The sequence below is a fragment of the Mus musculus genome, chromosome 5, assembly GCF_000001635.26.
Source record: "Mus musculus strain C57BL/6J chromosome 5, GRCm38.p6 C57BL/6J".
Lineage (NCBI taxonomy): Eukaryota > Metazoa > Chordata > Mammalia > Rodentia > Muridae > Mus > Mus musculus.
Window position 1 is genome coordinate 143,622,215 of NC_000071.6, and position 23,066 is coordinate 143,645,280.

The 23,066-nt window shown below is 44.9% G+C and overlaps 1 protein-coding gene across 2 annotated transcripts in view; it reads left to right on the top strand.

Annotated features, from left to right (window-relative positions):
- Window positions 1-232: 232 nt before the first annotated feature.
- Window positions 233-23,066, top strand: part of Cyth3 (cytohesin 3) — an 87,804-nt gene continuing 64,970 nt past the window's right edge. Inside the window, exon 1 of one of the 2 annotated variants that reach the window (NM_011182.4) lies at window positions 233-459. In NM_011182.4, coding sequence (NP_035312.3) covers window positions 426-459 — 34 coding nt within the window. In that variant the 5' untranslated portion in view covers window positions 233-425. The remainder of the gene's footprint in view (window positions 460-23,066) is intronic. The other variant, XM_017320729.2, reaches the window with a different exon arrangement.

The following is a 23,066-nucleotide window of genomic DNA, read 5'->3' on the forward strand; positions in this document are numbered from 1 at the left end:
AGCCCTTAGCCATCAGGTTTTGTAGAGCAGGGCGTCCTCGTGCTCCTGATAGACCCGGCTTCCTCTCCAGGATGCTCTAGAGGGGCAGACAGGAGGTTCGAGGGAGAGTGCTGCGCTGCAGGATCCAAGTCTCCTAGCTAAGCAGCTACTGCAGCTACTGCAAGGCCGGGCGGAGTCTGGTGGGCGGGACCGCTCGGCGTCTAGGCTCCGCCCACACCGACAGGGGAGGCGTGGTTTTGTGTCACGTGATGGCGCCGGAGCAGTGAGGCTCCGCCCGGCCCTCCGTGGAGGCCCGGCCGCGACCCGGGCCGCGCTCGCTGAGGAGCTCTCCGGTTCTCCCCGCGACCACTTCTCTTAGTCCCGGCGTTCAGCCCAGTCGCTCCCGCCGGCTCCGGGCTCGCCGGCTGGCGGGGAGTGGCCTCAAAATGGACGAAGGCGGTGGCGGTGAGGGCGGCAGCGGTGAGTGATGGAGGTGTGGCCGGCTCTCTGGGCGGCCCTGAGGCCGAGGGTCGCGCTGTTGAGAGCCCAGGCTTGAGACGTGGGGCCGGGTGTCGGGTGGGGTGGCGGCGACCGTGGGGAGGTGCGCGGGGTAAGGCGGGGACTCGGGCTTCGCTGCCCTGGTGAGAGGACATGTCGGAGACCGCGGGGTCGTCGCCCAGCGCGGTCGCGGGTCGCGGGTTCGAGGCCGGGGTCTCCGCAGCACAGCTCCAGGTCGCCTTTCTGAGATGGGGCCACTCTGCGGGGCGACCTTCCCAGCGTCTCATTGCCAAGGGCGTCCACGCCCTCCCTAGCCCAGCTGTTTCGGACGGGCCCCTCTCCTTTTCAGCTCTCCTCAGGTGTCTGGAGCTTGGGAGCTCCTGGATGGGGAGGGGAAAGTTTTCAATTTGGAGGACTCGGAGGGCCCGGAGGGTGGGGTGGATCGGTCGGGGGAGAGGAGGAAGGTTGGAAGTCATGACCACGTCTCTGATTTTTAGATCAGAAGTACTCATTGGGAATGGCTTAAAGGACATGAGGGGCAGGCAGCTCCAGTCCAGGTCTGAGTATGCATTTTTTTATCAAATAGAAAAGAAAAAATGCTACAGAGAAGGGGTCGGGTGTAAAAATAAAAAGGGGGCCAAATAGCACAAATGATAGAATCATTGTCTAGCATGCCCAGGACGCTGAGTTTGATCCCCAACACCACCAAATGGAAAATATAATTAAGAAATTAAAGGGGTCAGGTGGGATTCCTTTAAAGCCGAGGGTGGGATGCGGGAGCCACAGCAGCGAGACTGTTAGACTCCTGGACAGGTGCCTGTGACAGACACCCTTCCAGAGGTGGGCTATCAGTTCTCCGTGTTGCTCAGGCTGTATGTATGTGCCTGACTTTGAGTTCCACCCTGCTGCAAATGAGCCGGTTGCAAATTACTCAACGGAGTACAGATTCCTGTTGTGTCATTTCATGAATTTGGTTTCCCAAAACATCAAGAGTCACCGTTTGTGGAGTGGGACTTTACTTGAAGTAAGCAAAGGGTTAATAATGTACCCGTCATTTTTTACCCAAACACCCCAAGTTGAAGCTGTCTGGACTTTGAGGAACGATCTTCCTTTTTTGCTGACAGAATGATCAGAATCCCATGTAATAAGGGAGTGTTTAGGGGGAAAAAGAAGTCTTAATTACAGGCTGCTGGAGCAGCTGCCTGTAAGAATCAGCAGTATTGAAGACTTCCTCGTGAAGTGGTTAATCAAGGTGCCTTCTAGAATTCCAGAGCTTCTCAGATTTTTTTTTTTCTTCCCTGTGAAAGAGACGAAGTGGCTGGGCTGTAGGAAGTTGGCACTCCTCGTGGCATTTGCCAAGTTCAGTTCTCATAGTAAAAGCCAGGGGTAGCACAGTGGCATCGAGTGGGTGTTTTGTTTATGAAAAGAAAGAACCCAGTTGCAAACCCTCCTACATACCGGCTGCCGGTCTGGAGGCACTGGGTCCCTGAGGATGCCTTGCCTTTCGCCTATAGCACAGTCTGACATTGTCGTTTAGAAAAAAAGACAGTGGCAATTTGACATTGGGATCTAGGAAGCTAGCTGAGCTGGCGATTGCTCTGCAGGTGCTACACAGTCTGTTGAGTCAACACGTGGCTGAGCTGAAGGTAAAAGCAGATACAGTGGGGAAAACTTAGAAACCAGTGTGTTTCAGCAGTTCATAGAATTTAGAAGTATAGTAAAGGTCAATATTAAAGTGTCAAAAAGGCTTAAAGCTATCTCTGGACTATCAATATCTCTGGGTATATCAATATACCAGAGGATGTTAAAATTAAAAAAGATGTTATATTCAATGATACTGTATTCCATGGTAAAAAGTTTAAAAATGAGAAACAGTAACGGCTGTCAGGTAAGATTACTTCAGGGAGACATTACAAGTAATGCGGACAGCTGGAGTTGACTCTTGGGGAGCCACATGGGAACTGACGCCCACAGTTGTCTTCTGACCTCCTTAGGCAAGCAGCAACAAGCTTGTGCACACACACAATCTTAAAAAGTAACCAAGAATAAGCAGTTATTTTGTACATTCTGGTCTAAACAGTGTAAAGACTGCTATCATTATGGATTTTTCTTGAATAATAACACATGCTTTCAAATTTGAAAAAAAAAACCCTCAGCTTATGAAAGATGTGGATATTCTAAACATACAGGGTGATTTAATTCACCTTCCTGGAACATTTGACAATGAAGAGATTTATTGATTTTTTTTTTTCTACTGAAATGCCAGACAGTGTGCTATATGATAGGAAACAGCTTTTTAATTTTTATTGATTTAGCTTATCAAAAAAAATCTTTCCTCCTCACATTATGGAAAGATACTTAGGGATGCTTTTGGCAGTCTTAGAGCTTCGAACCCAGTGAAAATCTCTCACAACTTAAACATGTGAGTTACTGTATACTTACTGTGTGAACTTGGTGGCCTCTGTGTGACCCTTTATCTGTGGAGATTTGAAGTTCACATAGAGTTCTTGTAGTTATCCCATTTCCATTTTCAAAACAGCTGCTTTGCTTAGAGAAAAGATTTTGTTTTGTTCTGTTTTGTTTTTGTTGGCCCTTTGATAAAACTGTTGCAGTTGCAGGCAGTTACAAAGCATAGCATTATTTGGCATATCATTAGAGTATAGGAGAGCCTTTAATCTACATCTGGGACCCCTGTTTCAGCTTTCTTAGAAGATTAAAAAAAAAAAAAAGCTAAATTTATTCAAATAGACCAAAAGTGATTGGAAAGATTTTCTTTATTGTTACTGTGTTGATCAGGCAAAAAGGACTTCAGAAATTGTAGTTTTTATAACTGAACTTTTTGTCCAGGCTTGAATTATTTGTTCTTTGCCGTGTGCGATAAGGAAAGGATGGCGCAGGAATGGCTGGAGGGCGGTTACCAGGAGGAACGAGTGGGGGTACAAGATTACAGGAACACATTGTTCCTTGTAGTGTGTGCAGAGTGTAGTTAAGGTGTTTTCCCTTCCAGAGTATCTAGCACAGTTCTTGAACTAGGCCTCTACTGGCTAGTTTGGCCTTGTACCGTTGCCAGATGCATGTTTCTGAATGTGCCGCTGGGACCGATGAGGTGATGGGTCTGACTTGTACCCGCTGCAGCTCCCGTCTGTGTGGGTGCAGGCGCAGTTTGTGCTCAGGCGCTCTGAAGTTCAGGGAACTCAATAACCAGGAAAGCAAAGCTGGGTTGAGAGCACCACTTTGACCTATCAGTCAAGTGCTAAGCCTGAAGTTCGAAAACACTGTTGGTAAGGCCTTTAGCCTTTGCCGGCGGCACTGCAAATTAGTCACAGCTCTCAGGAAGGGTTAATGTACCCTGCCTGGGTCCTGTTGGCTCAGATCTGTTTCTTGCTCTTGCCTTGGGGAGGGACCGTGACCTGCAGGTGTATTTCCCAGACATTCTGTGAGTGGTCTTGCCGGCTGGGTTTGGCCAGTGGGAGCTACTGGGGAGTTTGGAAGCTGAAGGAAGGAGAACCTAGGTTCTCGGGTAAGGTTCTTGCCCCAGGCCGCGTCTCTGCAGCTGCTCCTCCTTTATTCTTGCTCCTGCTCCTGCCACAGGGTCTCTGCTTCTAACTCCTGGCTTTCCTAAGCTCCGAGCTCTGGAAATGCCTTCTGTCTTCAAACTCCCAACAGAAGGGAGATCTGGTGGCTCCTCCTGGTCTCTGCGTTGTCTTACTGTTTCCTGTTTTTCTGTCACATGCGTAACCAATTCCCTAGGCCAATTTCCCTCTACTTCAGAGCCTTAAAGAGATGGCTGTTTACCCTGTTTAGACCCTGATATCTATGGGAAATGCAGGACACTATCTTTTAAAATCACACTGTAAGTCCTCAGACCCAACTGTGCAGTTCTAGGAATTTAATGTGGGAATACATTTGTGTTTGTGTGAGGCAATAAAAGCAAAAGATTATTCATTGCCTTGAATGTCTTATCAGCATAAGACTCGGGAGAATAAATTCTTAATATAGGGGATGGTGACTCCGAAGCTACAGAGTTGAGGAAAGAGGCAACTGAGTTGATACAGACACACCTCCATGATGTTTTGCTAAACTACAGAAGCAAAGTACGAAAATATAAATTGTGTGCTAGTTTCTGGGTTTTGTTTTTTTTTGTTTTTTAAGGAAGTGCTTGTAGATGAATGAACATTTTCTGGAAGGTTAAACAAAGAACTAAGAACAATGATCACCTGTTCAGACAGGTTGATGAATTTAGACAGGAAGGAAATGTTTGATTCTCTGCCTTTTTATTTCTCGAAATTGGATAAAGTTGAAATAAATCTGTCCGCACCATGCTAAGATTAGAAAACAAGTTCTTGGGAAAAGTATTATTCTGTGCTAGTCAAAACCGCCCCCACCTTCTTTTGTTGGGCACAGGGGATATCTCTAATTCTTGTGCTTGAAGGCTGAGGCAGGGGACTTGCAAAGAGTTTAAGTCCAGCCTGAAGTACAGAGTGGGTCCTAAGGACAGTGTGGGCTACAGAATAAATCCTTCTCAAAACAAAACAAACAAAAAACTATCTCTCCGAAACCAGGACTGGTGGGACACACCTTTAATCCCAGGACAGAAGGCAGAGGCTGGTGAATTTCTATGAGTTTGAGGTCAGTCTTATATACATAGTGAGTTCTGGGTCAGCAAGGACTATGTAGAGAGAACTTGTCTCAAAAACAAAACAAAATATAACCCAAGACAAAACTCTCAAAGCAAGCAAAAAATAAAATACACACCGTCCCCTACAAGAGAAAGGAAGACATCTCCTTTTACAAAGAGATTTACATCTTAAAACTTCCTTTTTTGAGGAAATTAATGTAAGATAAAATACTTACTAAGTATAATAGAGTATGTACCCTGCATGCATTCACCAGTAACCACTCTACTCTTGAGAATGTATGGTGGGACAGTGCTTTGATATTATGCGTTGAGCGGGCTCTAGCAGTAATTCAGGTTGTGATATGGTCTGTATCAAGTGGCAGTTCCTATGCTTGCCACAAGGGCGGCCATCACAAGTAAGGCAGGCGAGCTTCCTGTGTTCATGGAACTTACGTTGGCATGGCGAGACAGATTTAAAAGGTAACTAGATTTCTAAAATAATCAAAAATTATTCTAAATGACTTGAAAGACATGAAGAGATGACCAGAAGGGTGTTGGAGGTAGGGCATGGAAGGTGGGGGAGGTGGGAGAAAGCCATTGGCCTAGACAGCCTCTTGGAGGAAGGACTCCCTCAGGGTCAGCCTGAGGGGCTGGTGAGCCAGTGTGTGGTGTTACTCACAGTGCAGGAAGTCCATTTCAAACAAGACAACATCATTACATTTATGTTTCAATCATTTTATCTAATGTTTATACAATGCTCTTTGTCAGGTCCTGTCTTTTGTGCTTTCCATATCTTGATTTACTACACTGCCAAGTATTACTAGCTACAGACAGAAAAGTGGAGGGAGAGGGGAAGCTAAGTAGTTTGTTTCAAATGTCACAGCTGCTGAGTGGTGGAGCCATGCCTGACTTTTATCTGTGTTCTTGTTTGAGTCTGTATTCTTTCTTCCTTCCTTTCTTTTTTTTCTTAAGACAGGGTTTCTCTGTGTAGCCCTGGCTGTCCTGCAACTCGCTCTGTAGACAGAGATCCGCCTGCCTCTGCCTCCCAAACACTGAACTAAAGGCAGGCCCTGTCACAGCCTAGCTTGAGTCTGTAGTATGTTTTTGGTTTTTTGTTTTTTATTTTTTTTTTGGTTTTTTGAGACAGGGTTTCTCTGTGTAGCCCTGGCTGTCCTGAAACTCACTCTGTAGACCAGGCTGACCTCGAACTCAGAAATCCGCCTGTCTCTGCCTCCCGAGTGCTGGGATTAAAGGTGTGCACCACCATGCCGGGCTGTATGTATGTTTAACCATTGCCCACCTTGCCCTTTTAGGAAAGGTGTTCCTGGGTCCCAGTGAAGAATGGGTTGGAGGAAGAACCAGGGATGTGGGCACAGTGAGGAGCTTGTCGTGGTGCAGGTGACAGTCAACATCAGCTGCAGGATTGGGGAAGCAGTGGTAAAGGGGTGAAAGACCATGGGATTTGTCTCCATACAAAGCTGCGTGCTCTGGAGGCCGAGGCCGAGGCAAGCAGGCATCTGTGAGTTCCGGGCCAGCCTGGTCTGTAGAGTGAGACCGAGATTCAGAACAGACAGACAAACCATCGTGCACAATACATAATGTCTCCATCTCTCAGAATTAGTATACTAGCTGTTGACAGTGTGTGGTATGACTTTAGGTATTATTGCAGATAAGTCCCTTCATCTTCGTATATAGCAGAGGCTTGACCCTCTGTCTCAGTGTATAGCAGCAGCATCCTTCTGAATACTCCAGCCAAACATAGGGTGCTATCTTTCACTTCTTTGCCTTAGCCTTCAAACACCCTCCCCCACCCAGCTCCTCGTCCTTGTTTACCATACAGCCAGAGTATGTTCCACCACCACAGCATCTATTAAAGTACATACAGTAGGATATATGCTAGGACTAGTATATATCCTAATGTATGTACTTTAATAGATGCTAAATAAAAAGTCCTTTTGTTCTCTTTGACCCCTTTGTAAGTTTTTTTTTTTTTAATTTGTTTTGCTTTGTTTTTGAGACAAGTTCTTACTATATATCCCTGGGTGTTTTAGAACTCAGAGACTTGCTTGCCTCTGCCTCCCAAGTGCTAATATTAAAGGCATTTGCCATTACATCTGGCTCCTGCATCGCCCATCTTCTTTAAAAAGAGTTTGCTGTTTGTTTGTTTGTTTGTTTGCTTGTATGTGTGTGCCTGCCCACCTGCCTCCGTATCTGTGGAGGTTAGAAGAGAGTGTTAGATCCCTTGGAAGTAGAGTTAGTAGGTGGCTGTGAGCCTCCTGACATGGGTGCTGGGACCTGAACGTAGGTCTTCTGCAAGAGCTGCGAGTGCTCCCCAGCCCCAGGTCTTGCTAGTTCAACATTTCCCCACTCCCTTCTCCCTTCACTCCAGGTACACCTCCTGGGTTCTGCCAGGTAACCCCTGCCTCAGGACCTTTCTCAGCTGCCCCCAGGCTTTTCCTGGCCAGCTGCACCTGGTGCCTTCCGATTTCATTCAGAATCTTGTGACTACAGTGTCTCCTTACTGTGGAGCCCTCCCTCAGGCAGCCGTCCAGCATCACCCAATGTCAGTCTTCCCTTTTCTCCGTTCTCGGTTTCTTCTTCGAGTTCCACTTCTCCGTACTCAGCACCCCTTGCCCATTGTGTATTTGTTTGTAGTCAACTTCTCTCACAGAGTGTAAGTTCTAGCCAGGCGTTTTGGCATATGCCTTTAATCTAAGCTCTTGGGAGTTAGAGGCAGGAGGGCCTTTGTGAAAACAGGGCTACACATCGAGATCCTGTCTCAATAAAATAAAATAATTTAAAAGAATGTAGGTTGTGTGGATGAAGAAATATTATATGCTGCCATGACTTTAAGATGTAAAATAGCACTCTGTGCATCTTTTGTACATCAGGCCTCAGTAAAATTATTTACTTATTTTGATATGGTCTGTATGTGCACATGCATGTCTGTGTATGTAGAGGCCAGAGGTTGATGACTGGTGTTGCTCACACCATACACAAGGACTATTCAAGGGCTCTTCACCTTTAAACAATTTTATTTTTATTTCATGTTTGTGTTCCTTGAATATGTGTACATGCAGTGCCCACAGAGGCCAGTAGAGGGCACAACTTCACTTGCGACTGGTGTTTCAGATGGTTGTGAGCCATTGCATGAGTGCTGGGAATTGAACCCAGACCTTTTGGAATAGTAGCCAGTGCTTTTAACTGCCGAGCTACCTCTCCATCCCCTCTGACTGTTTTTTGAGAAAGTTGCTCACCGAACCCAGGGCTCACCAGCTGTTGGCTGTTGAACTCCTGGGATTTGCCTGTCTCTGACTCCCCAGCACTAGGCCTGCAGATATGCAGGATCTTGCCTAGACTTTTCCTGGGTGCCTGTGCAGCAGGCCCTTCACCACTGAACTATCTCCAGTTGTCATGCTACAGGTCAGTGTGGTTCCCACTGATTCCTCGAGAGGTGTGTGTTTATGTCTTCTTTTTAACGATGACACTGGTGTGGACTCTATGGATGCTTGGCAGTGTGCATGTAAGTGTAAGATGACCCACCTAATGGTACAGGGACTTTTGTTTGCTGCTTTTAACTTCCCCCACCCACGTTCTGTCTTTGTCCCGTCTTGAACTCTGACTTGCTGATTTTCTATTGATGTGGTTACAGACAGCATTGAGATGAGCTCTGTAGGCTTGCATCTCTTCATAAATGTGTGAGGCTTTTTGGATCTGTTGTTGTTTCTGCGTCTGTGTTGGCATCACAGCCAGCGGTTATGGTTTTCCTGCTTTGGGTTTCCCTACATTTCCAGCAGATTGCCATCTCGTTAGGATCTGGTGAGTGCGACTCTGATTTCCCAGCAGCCCCAGCATTTTAATCCACATTGGTGCTCTGGCTCTTATCCTAAATGTCCACCTGCCTCAAGAGTCAGATACATTAATGTATCCTTTTTTCTTTGTAAGTATATGGGTCTTTTGTCTGGACCTATGTCTGCACACCGGAAGAGGGTGTTGGGACCCACTATAGATGTTATGAGCTACTGTGTGAGTGCTGGGAATTGAACTCAGGACCTCTGGAAGAACAGGTTGTGCTCCCAGCCTTGGAGCCACTGCTGCAGCCCCACAGCTGTAGCTCTTGCTGCTTTTTTAGGGACACACTAACAGTTTGGAGGGGTTAGCAGTGGAAGATGATTTGGGGTTTTTAGCTTCTGTGAGTAGGCTTAGAGAGCAGAAGAGAGGGTTCATTTGCGTGTTTTGTCAAAAATGTCTTTGCCTTCTCTACCTTCAAAGGCTGTTTTTATTGAGTACCAAGTTTATTCCCAAGGTGCTGGGAAGGGACAGTTTGTTTCATCCATCGCCATGCATGGGCTGCAGTGTCTCTGGGGCAATCTGCTCAGGCTCACTGCTCCTTTGAAGTTAGTATGACTCTCCACAGCTCACCTTCGGCCGTCTTCTTGTTTGCCGGTCAGCTGTGTTGGGCCCGAGGTGGCTTCCCTCTGATCTGTCCTGCCTGGGATGAGTTGCTGCTGCTGTTTTTCTTCTTGGAAAGGCCATGCCAAGGCTTGATCTTAAATAGGATGTGCAGAATTCTTGGTCATTGTCTCGTCATTGATCCTTCTCCTGAAACGCTGATTGCATGTAACTAGGTGTGTCTTCTGTGTTGTCGTGTGTGTACATATGAGACTAGTTTCTGTGCTTCTCATTATTTAAAGCTCTGTGTGTGTGCGTGTGTGCACCTGCATGTATTTGTGAGTGACTCCTTATGCTAGAGTATAGGTGAGCACCCCACACTGCTTCAGCAGCACTGGTAGGAGTCACCCCTTGGAAAGAGGTCGATGAGCTTCAAGAAGCTGATGAAAAGTTTTGGAGGAAGTGAGTTTGTCAGTGTGTAATACAGGTCTATATCACACAGGACGATTGTTAAGTGAAAAACTTTTTTTGGGTTCTGCCCCCTGCTTTTTGGGACAGTTCTCTACTGTGTAGCCTTGTTTTGCTGGAGCTTGCTATGTAGACCAGGCTGGCTTCAGAGTCATAGAGCTTGGAGAGGCTTTTGACTATCCAGGAGCTAGAGATACAAGGCAGTTGTGAGCTACCAATAGATCCTGGGAGCTGACCTTTGGTCCTTTGCAAAAGCAGTGAGCGTACTTAACTACTGAGCCAGCTCTCCAGCTCTTTAAACGGTCTTAAAAGTACATTTTATCAACCTAGCCTAAAATCTGCTGAAGATACATAAAATATTTTGACTTTTTGGGAAAACAGTGAATGATTTAAGTAAGGGTGGAAAATGCCTCCCGTCTTCCTCAGACTTGAAGCTAACTGTGCTCATGAACTTTAGAGCTGTTGTCTGCCTTTCCAATAGCATGGTAAGATAGGCTGGGGGTTCAGAAATGTTGCGTACTCTGCCTAGAGACCGCCCAGTAAGCTTTTTATTTCAGATAAATGTCTTTCAGTCCTGAGTAAATATTAGGAGAGGCCTACTCAAGTCAGCTTAGTTGGCCAAGATGATTCTGTAATTTACTTTCACAGAGCAAATTGACTTTCTGGGCTGTCTCAGTTCTAGTAAGTCACCAAGAACACTGTTCAAATAGGGGATGATAAAGCTCCGGCCCTGAGCTCTCAGCAGGGCTGTAGTCAGTGCTGGGCTCCTTTTGTTTTTTTGTTTTTTCCCCTTTTGACAAACATACTTCTGTAATTGATAAATAAGCTCAGAAATGTCCCATAACACTAAGCATTTTGATGATGACTGAAAGGTAATTACTAATTACCCTCCCCCTGTTTTCATCCAGATGTTTGGCAACTTAGAGAAAACGGTCTGACTGCAGTCTTAAATTCACTTTCATGGGAACATGTAACATTCCCCGTTTACTTTGGACAGCGGCATTTCCTATTTCTGTGGACAGATGCATATGAAACACATGCTCTTGGAGTGGCGTTTGCGGTCCCCTGAGGATTCTCGGAAGGAGGAAATGGGCTGACCTATTTGGTTGCTATGAAGTAAAAACAGTCTTGTTTTCTTTCTTTCTTTCTTTTTTCTTTTTTCTTTTTTTAGTGAACATCTGGGTTGCATTTATTATTTCACATTCTGGAGGTTCTTTAAAAACCACAATTTGATAATGTGAGGGTTCATTAAAGCAGCAACTATTTAGCTATTTCTAGAGTTGATTTAAATAATAGGGTGGCTGATGGAATTAAGTAATTTTTTTCTTTTCTATAAAGCAGTACCTAAGTCATGCTCTGTGAGTGAAACCATAAACCAGGACCTAGGTATTGGTGGGAGGGGAGCAGGAGAGAAGGATTAGTGAGCAGCCTGTTCGTTCCTCTGCTGCCTGCTTCTGGGAAGCGTGTCATCACTGCTGTGTTTGCTCTCCTGCCACAGCTCCACCCTGTTTTCTTCTTGTGCGCAGAACCAGGAGTTGTGCAGAGGCTATCTCCCCATCAGGACACCACAGAGTCTGATAGTCCAGCTACTCTGCTTATCGCCAGTCCCGGGAGGTGGGCCAGCACAAAGGGGTTTCTTGGGGAAATTTCCCATCTTAAATAACTACATGGGGGATATGGTTCTTTTCATTACACTGAGCTTCCTTGAGCTTTGATGGCTAGCCAGTTTGCAGGCATGGTATCCTTTATGCCGGAGTTCTGAGCCCACATTCTCACAGAAGGTGACTTTGCTAGATTTACCCCTCCTGTAGCATTGTTGTCTCTATATTTCCTGTCACACAGGGGCAATACATTCCTTATTAGAATGGCCAGGAAGAGGTGTTGTCTCTTAGAGTCAGAGGTGACAGGCCTGAGGCAGTGAGGCAGCAGGGAAGCTTCCGTCTCTCTCACTCAGCGAGGATTACATTGCTATAGAGTGCAGAGTGAAAGGTATTTTCCTTTTCTGTAAGTATATTAATCATATATATTTTTCTTTCTAAAAACTGAGGTAGGTTATATTTTCTTTTTGAGATCGACACTTTGTTCTTCTGCATAAAATATATAAACAAAATTATGTTTTCATATGCTTAGGATGTATTTATAGTTGCGCTTGGCAGACATTTATGATTATGGTTCTTTCAAGCATATATATATTTTAATGCAGCGAGGAATAGTGGAGCGGGCATGGGCAGCATAACATGCTGTTAGAAGACAGACTCCCTTTCAGTTCTTAGCAGAGAGGAAATAAAGGACAATGATCAAGAATGCCCTTTGCCAAATTTCACCAATTAGATTAAAATTTTTTTGAGTTGAGAGAGATCAGACAAATGAATTCATTTTTGTTTGTGTTAGAGTATGGGAAAGCAGAGGATTGTAGCGTCTTTTAGTGTCTGGCCTGCTCCTATGACAAGGCTGTACATGCACGTGTGGGAGGGAGGCTGAGTGAGTGCAGACCCTGGTGCAGTACAGACTGCATTGTTGAGATCGAGTATGGATGGTGTGAGAAGAGGATGCCTTTCACAGGCAGAGAGCGAGAATCGTCATGTAAGACAAGCCTCCAAAACTGCATTTCCTCAGGAGTATGGCTGCCAGTGATTGATTCCAACGCTTTCCGTTCTCTGTTTTAGAGACTGGCTCTTGCTAGCTTCTGTCCTCTGAAACAGGGCTGGACTCTATGCTCGTCACGTGGGTAACAGAGGGCTCGAGCTTCCTTCCCTTCCTCCCTTCAGATTGCTCTGCCTCCTCTGCCTCTCGGTCCCCAAGCCTTGTCCCATGGCCTTCACTCCTGACGACAACCATTAGCAGAGCAGAGTCAAAGTAGGACATATGTGTCCCACCCTCATTTGGCTGCTGGGGTAGCAGTTCTGTTTCATAAGATGCCTGGTAATATGGCTGGACATGCAGAACATGACTAATCTTTCTTTTTAAATCTGAAAAGAACATACGCTCTTTCCCCTGGGATCCTGCCGCTATTAAGGCTTTGACATTTAGTTTTTAGATTTTAAGACTGTTAGCCTTCACATTGCCTCTACCTTTCTCCTTCACAGTAGAGGATAGTTGGTCTCCCTGTCCATTTTTATGGATTATTTTGGTCTTGCATCTGAAGAGGGATGGAGACCATCTATTTTAGAAGATTTTTACAAGTTCCACATCAAGAACTTTTATTTATTTGACTTTCCTGATTTAGTTATAAAGGGTTTTGATAGGGCAGAAAAGAATTCAGTCTGGCTAGGCGGACTCAGTAGCTGAGCAGTGTGAGGCTCTGGGCCCCATCCTCAGCACAGCCGTAGTGAAGCACGGAGCAGTGGCCCAGGAGCCTGAGAACGTGGGAGTGTGCTTTCAGGGCTGCTGCCTTAGAGGAACGAGTTCTCCAGGGCGCTCGCCCCGTTTGAGGAGTTTGGGGTGGCTGGTTTTTGTTTTGCTTTTAGTAGATTAGTGGTGAGCGATTTCAGGAACAGGTTTTTACAGGTGTAACTTTTCCGTAACTAGAGAGTTGTAAAGTGCTGGTGGCAGGGCTGTTCCGCCAGCCACTGATAGAGAAGAAGAAGGCTGGCAGGCTTGGGCTGTCACATACAAGTCAGAGAGCGTGGCTTCTATTCTGTGTGGATTGAACTTGATGTCCGTAGTTCTTAATGTGTTGGACATGCCTTTCTCTTACCTCCATGTAGAGATCATTACTTCCATAAGTTAATTGGCCTCTGGAACTGTAGGATTGCCACAGCACCTGAGCCTTTTCTGTTACCAGCCTTCATCTTCATGGCTGACATGGTAGGAATTGTGCTGCTGGAAATAGCTGAGCAGCCATTTCTTCTTAAGACACCTCCTGTTACCCAGACTTACCCATTTCCCATAGTCTAGATCAGGCACTGAAAAAAAAAATCAACCCTCTCCTTGGTGGCAGAAGCATCGGCTATAAAGTCTGAGACTTCTGAATTAAGTCTGTACTTAGTGTGCTTACATACATAAACATGTTTGTGGACATGGTGAACCTAGTAGTTGCACTTGGCATTGACATGTACATTGTTTCTACCTTCCTGATTTGTGTAAGTTGCTTTCCTTGAGCTTCAGATTTCTCATATGTGCAGTGAATGTTCAGAGCTCTAAGTGAATCTTCAAATAGTGGACAGACACATCTGCCAGTCCTCAGTGTGTTAGCCGCTTGCCTGCCCCAGGCTCAGGCAGACAGTGAGCTGGACTGGCTTCTTTGGGTGCGGGAGAGACTTGTGGTTTGCAAGCTAAGTAGTTTTTATCTCTACGCTTTGTATTCTGCATGTCTTTAAGTGTACATGTTTGGAAAGAAGACTACGACAAACAGTCCTGAACGTTTCCCTCGGAGCCGCCAAGGTCAGAGTCAGCAGTTCAGTCAGCTTTCATTTGTTTGTTTTCTGCATCTGAACTGCCGACATTTTGTTCATTCTCCTCTTTATATAATTTAAATGGTCGTGTGTGTGTGTGTGTATGTGTGTGTAGAGAAGCTATATGAAAGTAACTTCTACGTATCATTACATTTTCTCCATAAATACTTAAGTATCTGGCTTGCTGTGGACACTTCGGTAGAATCAGCAACCATGGTTCCACTTAAAGTAACAGCAATTCCCAACGGACCTGGGGCTCAGGCTTGTGATCTCAGCACTTGGGAGACTGAAGCAGGATGCTGCCCATTTAATCTAGTAACTTTTAGGCCAGCCTGGACAAGTAGACAGTCAGACTTTGTGTCAAGCATGCATGCACATGTGCATACACACACACACACATAGTATTTCATAGTATTTTATATAATAATCCAAATTCAGTTATCTCAGATTGTTCAAGCTATTTTTCCTTTTAAGCCTTACTTGTTTATTTTTTGTATATGATGCTGTGACTGAATGTTCATCTGTATGTTGTGTGTGTCCCTGGTACCTGTGGAGGCCAGAGGAGGACGGTGGATCTGCTGAGACTGGAATTACAGAAAGTTGTGAGTTGCCATGTGGGTTCTGGGACTCTAACCTGGGTCCTCTGAAGAGGAGCCAGTGCTCCTAACTGCTGATCCATCTCTCAGCCGCACTGTTTATTTTTCTTACATATTTAGGTCTGATTAAGATTTACATCATATGGTCTTTCAGTTTTCCTTTTTTTATGATGAGTATAGTCCTATTGCCTAATATTCTTTGCATACTGTAGACTAGATTATCTATATGAGCTAGAGAGATGCTCTAAAGACTTAGTTTCTTCTTTAATGCCACTTTCATTACAAATATGTTAAAATCATTGTATAAATTCAAGGTCAAAGTTGTATTCATTTCTTGTGTTTTTTGGTAAATGTGGCCTAAGTTGGTCACCAGAAGAAGTGACCAAATGACTCAGATGCCAGTGGTGTGTGTGTGTGTGAGACAGAGACAGAGAGAGAGAGAGAGAGAGAGAGAGAGAGAGAGAGAGAGAGAGAGAGAGCTATTGGAACTGGCCGGCCTGATGGCTTGTTAGACTCACATCCATGTGAAGGTGATTTCTCGTCTGGCTTGACATAGTGAAGATTTTATTTGAATATTTGGCCAGGGTTTTATAATGAAATGGACTATAGGACTGAAGAATTTAAACAAAGTGTAGTTATATAGCATAAAAGAAATATTTGCCGTTATATCCTTGGATATAGAGCACACTAAATTCTCGCAGGAAATGGTCTTTCTTTCTTCCCTCTCTCTCCTCAGTCTTTAAAAAGAAATGAACTTTAGTTGCAGCTGAAGCCAATACAGGATCCAGCTGTAACTTTTTGCTGTTGTTCTTACATCCGGTGATGGTCATAGCAAAGTCATTGTATGAAAATTCAATAAAGGAAAAGGGCAGGGTGGGAAAGAGTGACACCCTATAAAAGCATTCAAGAAATAGCAGCGGGATCTAGGAGTCTCCCGCTCAGAGGCCGGCTTAAATTCCATTCTGAGGTATTAATTCTGTTTGTGACTAGTCTAGTAGGCGTTTTAGTTTTTTCCCTTTTAATATTATGCATACACCATGTAACCAGAGAGTGTACGTGAGGCTGACACATTTTCAGTGGGAGGCAGAAAATAGTAACATGTGAGAACCCAGAGGACCCAACTGCGCCTCATGGAAAACAGAGTGAGAATTCTTCAAAACGCAGTCTATGCTGAGGGTGGGATAGCGCCAGCTCCACTCCGTTAAGGAAAGCCAGGTTCTCTCATTTTTTTTTTTCCTTTTTTCTGGAATACTCCTATGTGTGCATTTACCATCAAGCCATTAAGTTCAGAGTCAGCAGCTCAATGAAAAATTTAATTTGCATCTGTTTAAGTCTTTCTATAGAAAGCCATTGGATCTTGGTGCCTTTTAAGAACCAATATACTATCACCCTGTAACTGAAGGGAAATAGTTTTGTGATTAGTGGACTGATTGTAAGGTTAGTTAGTGGCTTTCACACAGTTGTGCATCTTGGACATTTTGTTTTTCTTCTGTGTGTGTGTGGGAGTCACATTTCTCATATTTCTTCTAATTGTAGCCAGACATCCTGTTTGGGGGCTATTTGAGACCAGTGCTGCCTGTGAAGAAATCATGCGGTCTGTGGAAGCCTTCTTAGTTAGTCTTCTTAGATTTGATTTTATAGGCAGGTTTCCTTGAAAACTCCCATGCACTATTTTTAGATCTATGTTTCTGTGGTTCAGGGCATTAGCAATACATACATATTAGCACAGAAATGTTCACTATCTAAAGGCTATTTCGACTTTATAGAAAACCACGCTAGTGGTGCTTTTGTGTGTGTAACGGTCTAGCACTGCCGGACAAGTTTAAGGGACGAAAATCTACTTCCTAGAGTGTTGCTGGGTCTGTGCCAGGTTTCTAAGTCTTCTTTCCTATCTTACAGTAGGAAGGGTACTGTCTCCTATCTATCTTACAGTAGGAAGGGTACTGTCTCCTATCTATCTTACAGTAGGAAGGGTACTGTCTCCTTGGTCCTCCTCTGTTGGTTTTCTGCCTCCTACTAGAGGAGCAGCTTTATACCCGAGGCACTTCTTGCACAACTTCCACTTCTTGGCTCATCAGTGCTACCTACCTTTTTGTTTGTTAACATTAGAATAATCTGATAGCTTCTTACTTATAAATGATTGACTTGCTGTTTTTTTTTTATAGCATCAAAGATCTGTAAGAAGTTTTAGATCTTATAAACTAACAGGAATTGTAACCCTTTAGACTCTTTGACAATAAAATACTTAATTTTTTAAAGCACTAAAATTAATGTCATAACAGTAACATCTAGTGGGGGACACAGTGTTAGGACTGACCCAGGGCCTGGCTTTGCACGTGTTAGGCACACACTCCACCACTTAACTATACCCCCAGCCCTTACGTGTCAGCCTTTTAATGTATGCAGTTGAGGGCTGGGATGTAGCTTAGTAGGTGCAGAATGCTTGCGTAGCATGACAGAATTCATATATTCCATCCCTAGTGCTATGGAAACTGGATGTGGGGGTACAGACCTATCATGCCAGTGTGGGGAGCGGTTGGGGTGGGATATGGAGGTGGAGGTAGGAAGGTTAGGAGTTTAAAGTCACCCTCAGTTATACAGAGAGGTCAAGACCAGCCTGGGTTATATGAGACACTTGTCTCAGTTTTTACAAACGTTGAACTATCAGCACTGTCCCAGTTTTAGAAAATTTTTATCATCTCACAAGTCTGTCCTTACCTCCAACAGTCTCTCCATCTGGCAACCACTTATCTACTCCATTTCATATTAGTGTGGTTGTAGACCACAGGGCCTTTGTGCTCCACTCCTTTCCCCTGGCAGATTCATTTATGCTGTGGCAGGTTGCAGTGTCCCAGGCTCATGCAAGTTATAGACGCAGCAGCCAGCACCGTGCGACTCCTGTGAGGAGCTGATTGGTTTGAGCTTTGCGAGTGGTGGGAGTCTGCTCGCCTTGTGTCCTCGGTGTGTGTTGTGCTTGAACTTGTGGCTGGTCTATTATCCTGAAGGCTTTTAGATTTGCTTGAATTTTTGTCACATTGACAAATGTTGAAGTGCAGGGCTAGAGAGATGGCTCAACTGTTGAAAGTACTTGTTGTACAAACATGAGTTAAATTAAATTAAAGCTGGATAGGCACCTGTAATTCCAAGCCTGGGGACTTGAGACAGGCAGAGAAAGTCCTTGTTGTTCAGCCAGTCTAGTGAAAAGGCAAGCTCTGGGTTCATCAGAGTTTGTACCAAAGAGTAAGGCAAGGGGCCGATGCATGGCTTGGTGGGCAAGCGTGCCTGGTGCCCAAGTCTGAGAAACTGAGGTCAGTTTCTGGAACTTATGGAAGAAAGCTGGCGCAGTGGCAAGCAAGCACCCTTAATCCCAGCACTGCCCTGTGAGATGGGAGGCAGAGTCAGGAGACTTGTGCACACGTTCTCTATCCAGCTGACCTGCAGAAACAAGTGAGGGCCTACCTCAGCAAGTGAGGAGGTGAGAACCAATTCCCGAAAGTTGTCCTCTGACTTCCACAGACAGGCCATGGGGTGCCCCTTCCCTACCCCAATAAAAAGAGTGAAGAGTGATGGGGAAGCCCAGTGCACATGAGAGTACACAAGAGAAGATGCAGTTGTGTTTTAGGTAGGCATCACTACACGTGGAGCAGGACTGTGGTCGTGTCCTCTCGGTGTGTATGGGCAGCAGTAGCATGTGAGGCAGAAGCAGGTTGTCTGGAAGGTGTTTACTCTGAAGGCCAGTGCATAGATACAAGAAGCTGAGCTAAATGAACAGAGCTGTGGGAGATCTATTTCTGAGGGACATTGGATGCCAGACCGTCAGCCCCTGTTCACTCTGAAGTTCTGACAGATAGCAAAGTTAAAAACAACTCCCAACAGGACAGGCTAGGAAAAGGGGATGGGGCAGGTAGTGAGATGGTTGCATTGTAAGTAAATTCTGGATAGCTATTGTATAGCATGGTGACTGCTTAGTACTGTATCATATACTTGAAATTCATCAGTTTTAGTTTTTATCACATTTGGTAACTGTTGGAGGTGGCCATTTTAATTGGCTTGAATGATAATCATCTCATGATATGTATGTATATCAAATAGCTCTTTGAAACAGAGTATCGTTTTATAGATTAGACCTAACTTGGACTCACATAGAGTCCACTGCCTCTACCTCCAGAGATTAAAGGTGCATGGCACTACACCCCTCTGATACATAGGACTTCATTGGCAGTTATGCTATAGTTTAAGTGGAGACAAATTCAAGGACAGACCCTTTTGTAGAGAGGGAGAGTTAAGCTGTTAGAAGGAACAAGACATTGGAAACCTACCAACACATCACACAGAATGAGGGTTATTTTTTGAGGGAGTTCTTTTGTAGCCAAGATGGGCTTTGAATTGATACTTCTGCCTCCCCCCAGAGTGTTGGGATGATGATCTGTGGCACCACCATGCAGTGTGAGAATGGGCGCAGTGTGGGAATGGGCGTTTAGAAGAAGCAGGAAAGGCTCTTGGCAGCCTCTTGCAGGGCTATGCTTGTGCAAGGGCAGCCAGTGTGGGAATTGTTTCACACACAAACTGGATTCAAAAGGCCATCTGGAAGCCATTGTGCCCCAATGTTCCCCAGACTCTTCCCTCCGTTTGCACCTTTTCCTCTTTAGTAAGGGCATAGTTGATAGATATTTATTCTTAGGCAAACATTTCTCTATGAAAGTTGAGTTCTCTGTCTAGAGGGGAATTGGGGCTCTCTGGACATATCCTGAGAACCCAAATAAAGTTGCTTATTTTTATTTTTGCCTTCTGAGGGCTTCTGAGCTTGTCAGACTTTATCTCACCTTTCACCATGATGGAAGGTAGTGTCTAGGCTTTGCTTATGAACCCCAAAGTTAATGTACTTTCTCAACTCAAAATGCAAACCTTAAGAGGGAATCTACTGAGGGAAGACACTTGCCTACAACACTGAAGGATGCCACATCGCTAATGGTATCTCACTTTTAAATGTGTACAGACAACAAGGATATCCAGATGGGTGGAAAAACCCATTAGCATGAGAGAGATTTAATTCAAAATATTTTTAGAAAGAATAGCTGACGCCAAAAGAAAGAGAATTGAAAAGATGGAAGAACACTTTAAAACATGATCATTGGCAACTTACATGGGGTGAGTGAATAGGTGCTGGAGTTCCCCTGACTTCAGTCTTCCTGCCTCCTGAATCAGCAGCTTCTGATAGAAGTGACTGAGAGGAAAGAGAGTGAAAAGCTGAATCATAATAGGTGGGATCGGGTGAAGAAATACCAGGGCCTGACTCATTTACTGTTTCCTAAGCATTCAGTGCTGCGAGAAACAATGTAAACTGTGATATGGGCTCTGCTAATTTGGGAAGTAGGAAAAAGCCTGGATGATGGATCCCAAGTGAGTTCAGACAGCCAGGGGTGGATTTGTTCCTGCACAGTAATTAACATCAGGAGCTGCTGGACTGGGAGGCCATTGGACACATGTGCACTCCATATGCTCAGACGTACTAAGGCTGCTGCCTCCACGCTGCAGTCTCTCCCCTGGAGCAATGGGCAGCAATCCAGCCACCTGGAGTGGAAACCAGGTCAGAGTTAGGTACAGACATCAGGATCCAGAATCAACAGGATGGGTTTATCCTAGGAGACTCTGACAAAATGTCTGAGGGGTGAAGCTGGACTACCCCAGGAGTGCTCCTGTGGTTGAGGTGTGCACAGCCCCTCCTGCTCACACATGCGAGGTAGAAAAGTAAAACAAAACAAACCCAGCCAAACTTGGCGGTGTTACAAGCAGGGCCAGCCACTCTGTTTGGGGGTGGGTGGGGAAGCTCGGGCTTGGAAGCCATTGTTCAATAATAATAGCAACAGCTTGCTGCCAAAATAAAATGAAGGGGGATACAGATTCTGAAATGTGATTATGAGAGAAAATGAACTATAAAAACTTGAAGAAAATTTTAGGTAAAATGTAATTTTGTTGATTTTAAAGGGGATCCCAGCACTCGGGAGGCAGAGGCAGGTGGATTTCTGAGTTCGAGGCCAGCCTGGTCTACAGAGTGAGTTCCAGGACAGCCAGGGCTACACAGAGAAACCTTGTCTCGAAAAACCGAAAAAAAAAAAAAAAAAAGTTAAAGGGGGTGGGGATAGGGAGAAGGCTCAGTAGTTGAGAGTGCTTACTGCTCTTGCAAGGTTCCTAGCACCCTCTTCCCATGACTCCAGGGGATCCACTACCCTCTTCTGGCCTCATAGCCACTGCATACGCATGACACGGGCATGCTTGTGTGCATATACATACACACACACACACACGACAGAGATGAAAAAGGCCATAGGCCAAGTTGAAAACTAGTTTATTGAGATGAGAGACAGAATTATGAAGTGAAATGAATAAGCCAAGAGAAAGAAAATACGATTACTAAATGCATTTGCAGAATTTTAAACTCTACTAGGATCTGTGAGGAAGAAAACTGGCCATGTGGCACATAAATTAGTGCTGTGATCTAAATAAGTATTGTTCCTGAGAAGATACCAAAACAAAATGGAAACAGTAATCAGAGGTACAATGGAGAAAGTCTTTGACTTGAAAGAAAAACACCAGATGCTTTTGTCTATTCAGTGGGCTTATTCTGCGTTAGCTGAAATAGTAGTAAGAAAGACATATCAGGATAAAGGACCCAAAACAGCCCAACTAAAGCAAGTGTGTGTGTGTGTGTGTGTGTGTGTGTGTGTGTGTAGGTTACCTAGGAAGGGGGAAGTCAGGATGCTTTTAGACTTTCCTACAATATTGTTGGATAGAGTAAGACTGAAAGTTTTTAGGAGAAAGATTGTATCCAAGAATCAATCACCCTCATTGCTAACTTGTAAAGACAACAGAAAGGAGTTCTCTGAATCTACAAAGAAGGGAGAGCTAGGAGTGTGGGAGCCAGCTCAGTCCACGAAAGCTGCTGTGTAGACACGAGGAGCTGAGTCTTATCCCCAGCACGGACGCGGAAAGCCAGGTGTGGAGCATCCATCAGTAGCCCAGCGCTGGGGAACAGAGAAGCCCTGGAACTCATTGGTCTACCGCCATCTGTCTCAGAAGTAAGACCAAGAGCGAAAAGAACGCACACTACATCGACCTCTGGATTCTTGCACACATGCACACGCAAAGGGTAGAGGTAGCATGTGGCCTCAGTGGGAGCTCACCTATCCTTGGACAGGCACCAGAGTGTCCTTTCTGTTCAAGGATGTGATGTCATTTAGGAGTTTTTCTGTAAAAAGAGACAATGTTTTCATAGTAGACCCTCAACTAAAAGACTTAATTGGTGTGCCTGAAACCAGCTTCCAGAGAGCCTGAAATGGGAGCATTCAGGGTCAGCCTGGCAACAGAGGAAGGGTCTGTCTTATTAATGGCAAAAAAGGTGAAAGAACTTAAATGAGAAAGCTGTGATATTGAAACCAAAACACTGTCATTGAAATTTAACCATAAATTTGTCTAATTATAAACATAACTGTTTGAGTGAATTCAATGAGAAGATAAAACAGAACAGAAGACAGCTGGTTCCTCGGGAGCTGTTCTAATAAAATGAGTCTGGGAACTAGAGGAGCTGGCAAGGTGAGGGTGGGGACCCAGACTTGCTGTTACTTTTAACATTGATAATTACAGAAATGTATTAGTACTGTGATTTAAAAAGACAATATGAAGGTAAGCTAACTACTAGAAGATTTAAAATAAGATAAAGGCATCTCACATAAGAGGAGGAAAACAAAACAGATTATGGGATCAGGCCCTCCAGTCAAACGTGCTGTGGTCTGTTTTTCCCTTCCTTTGTTCAGAATATAACTAAATACTTTGTTATAGTGTAGAGATTCCATGTGCTCACACACGTTGTGAATTCATGTCTTCCAGCCTCCGATGCCCTCCCTGCTGCTTTCCTCCTTTCTGAGACAGGGTCTTGCTGACCCTGGGGCTCATTGGCTAGACTGATTGGCTAGCTAGTACTGGAATGCTCCTGTTTTGCCCCCCCGCCCCACCCCTGTACTGGGGTAACGGAGACTCATGGCTGCTGGGTGCTGGAGAGCTGAACTTGGGTCATGCTTGTGGTGCAGCAAATGTTTCCCCAGTGAAGTTCTCTCCCCAGCTCTT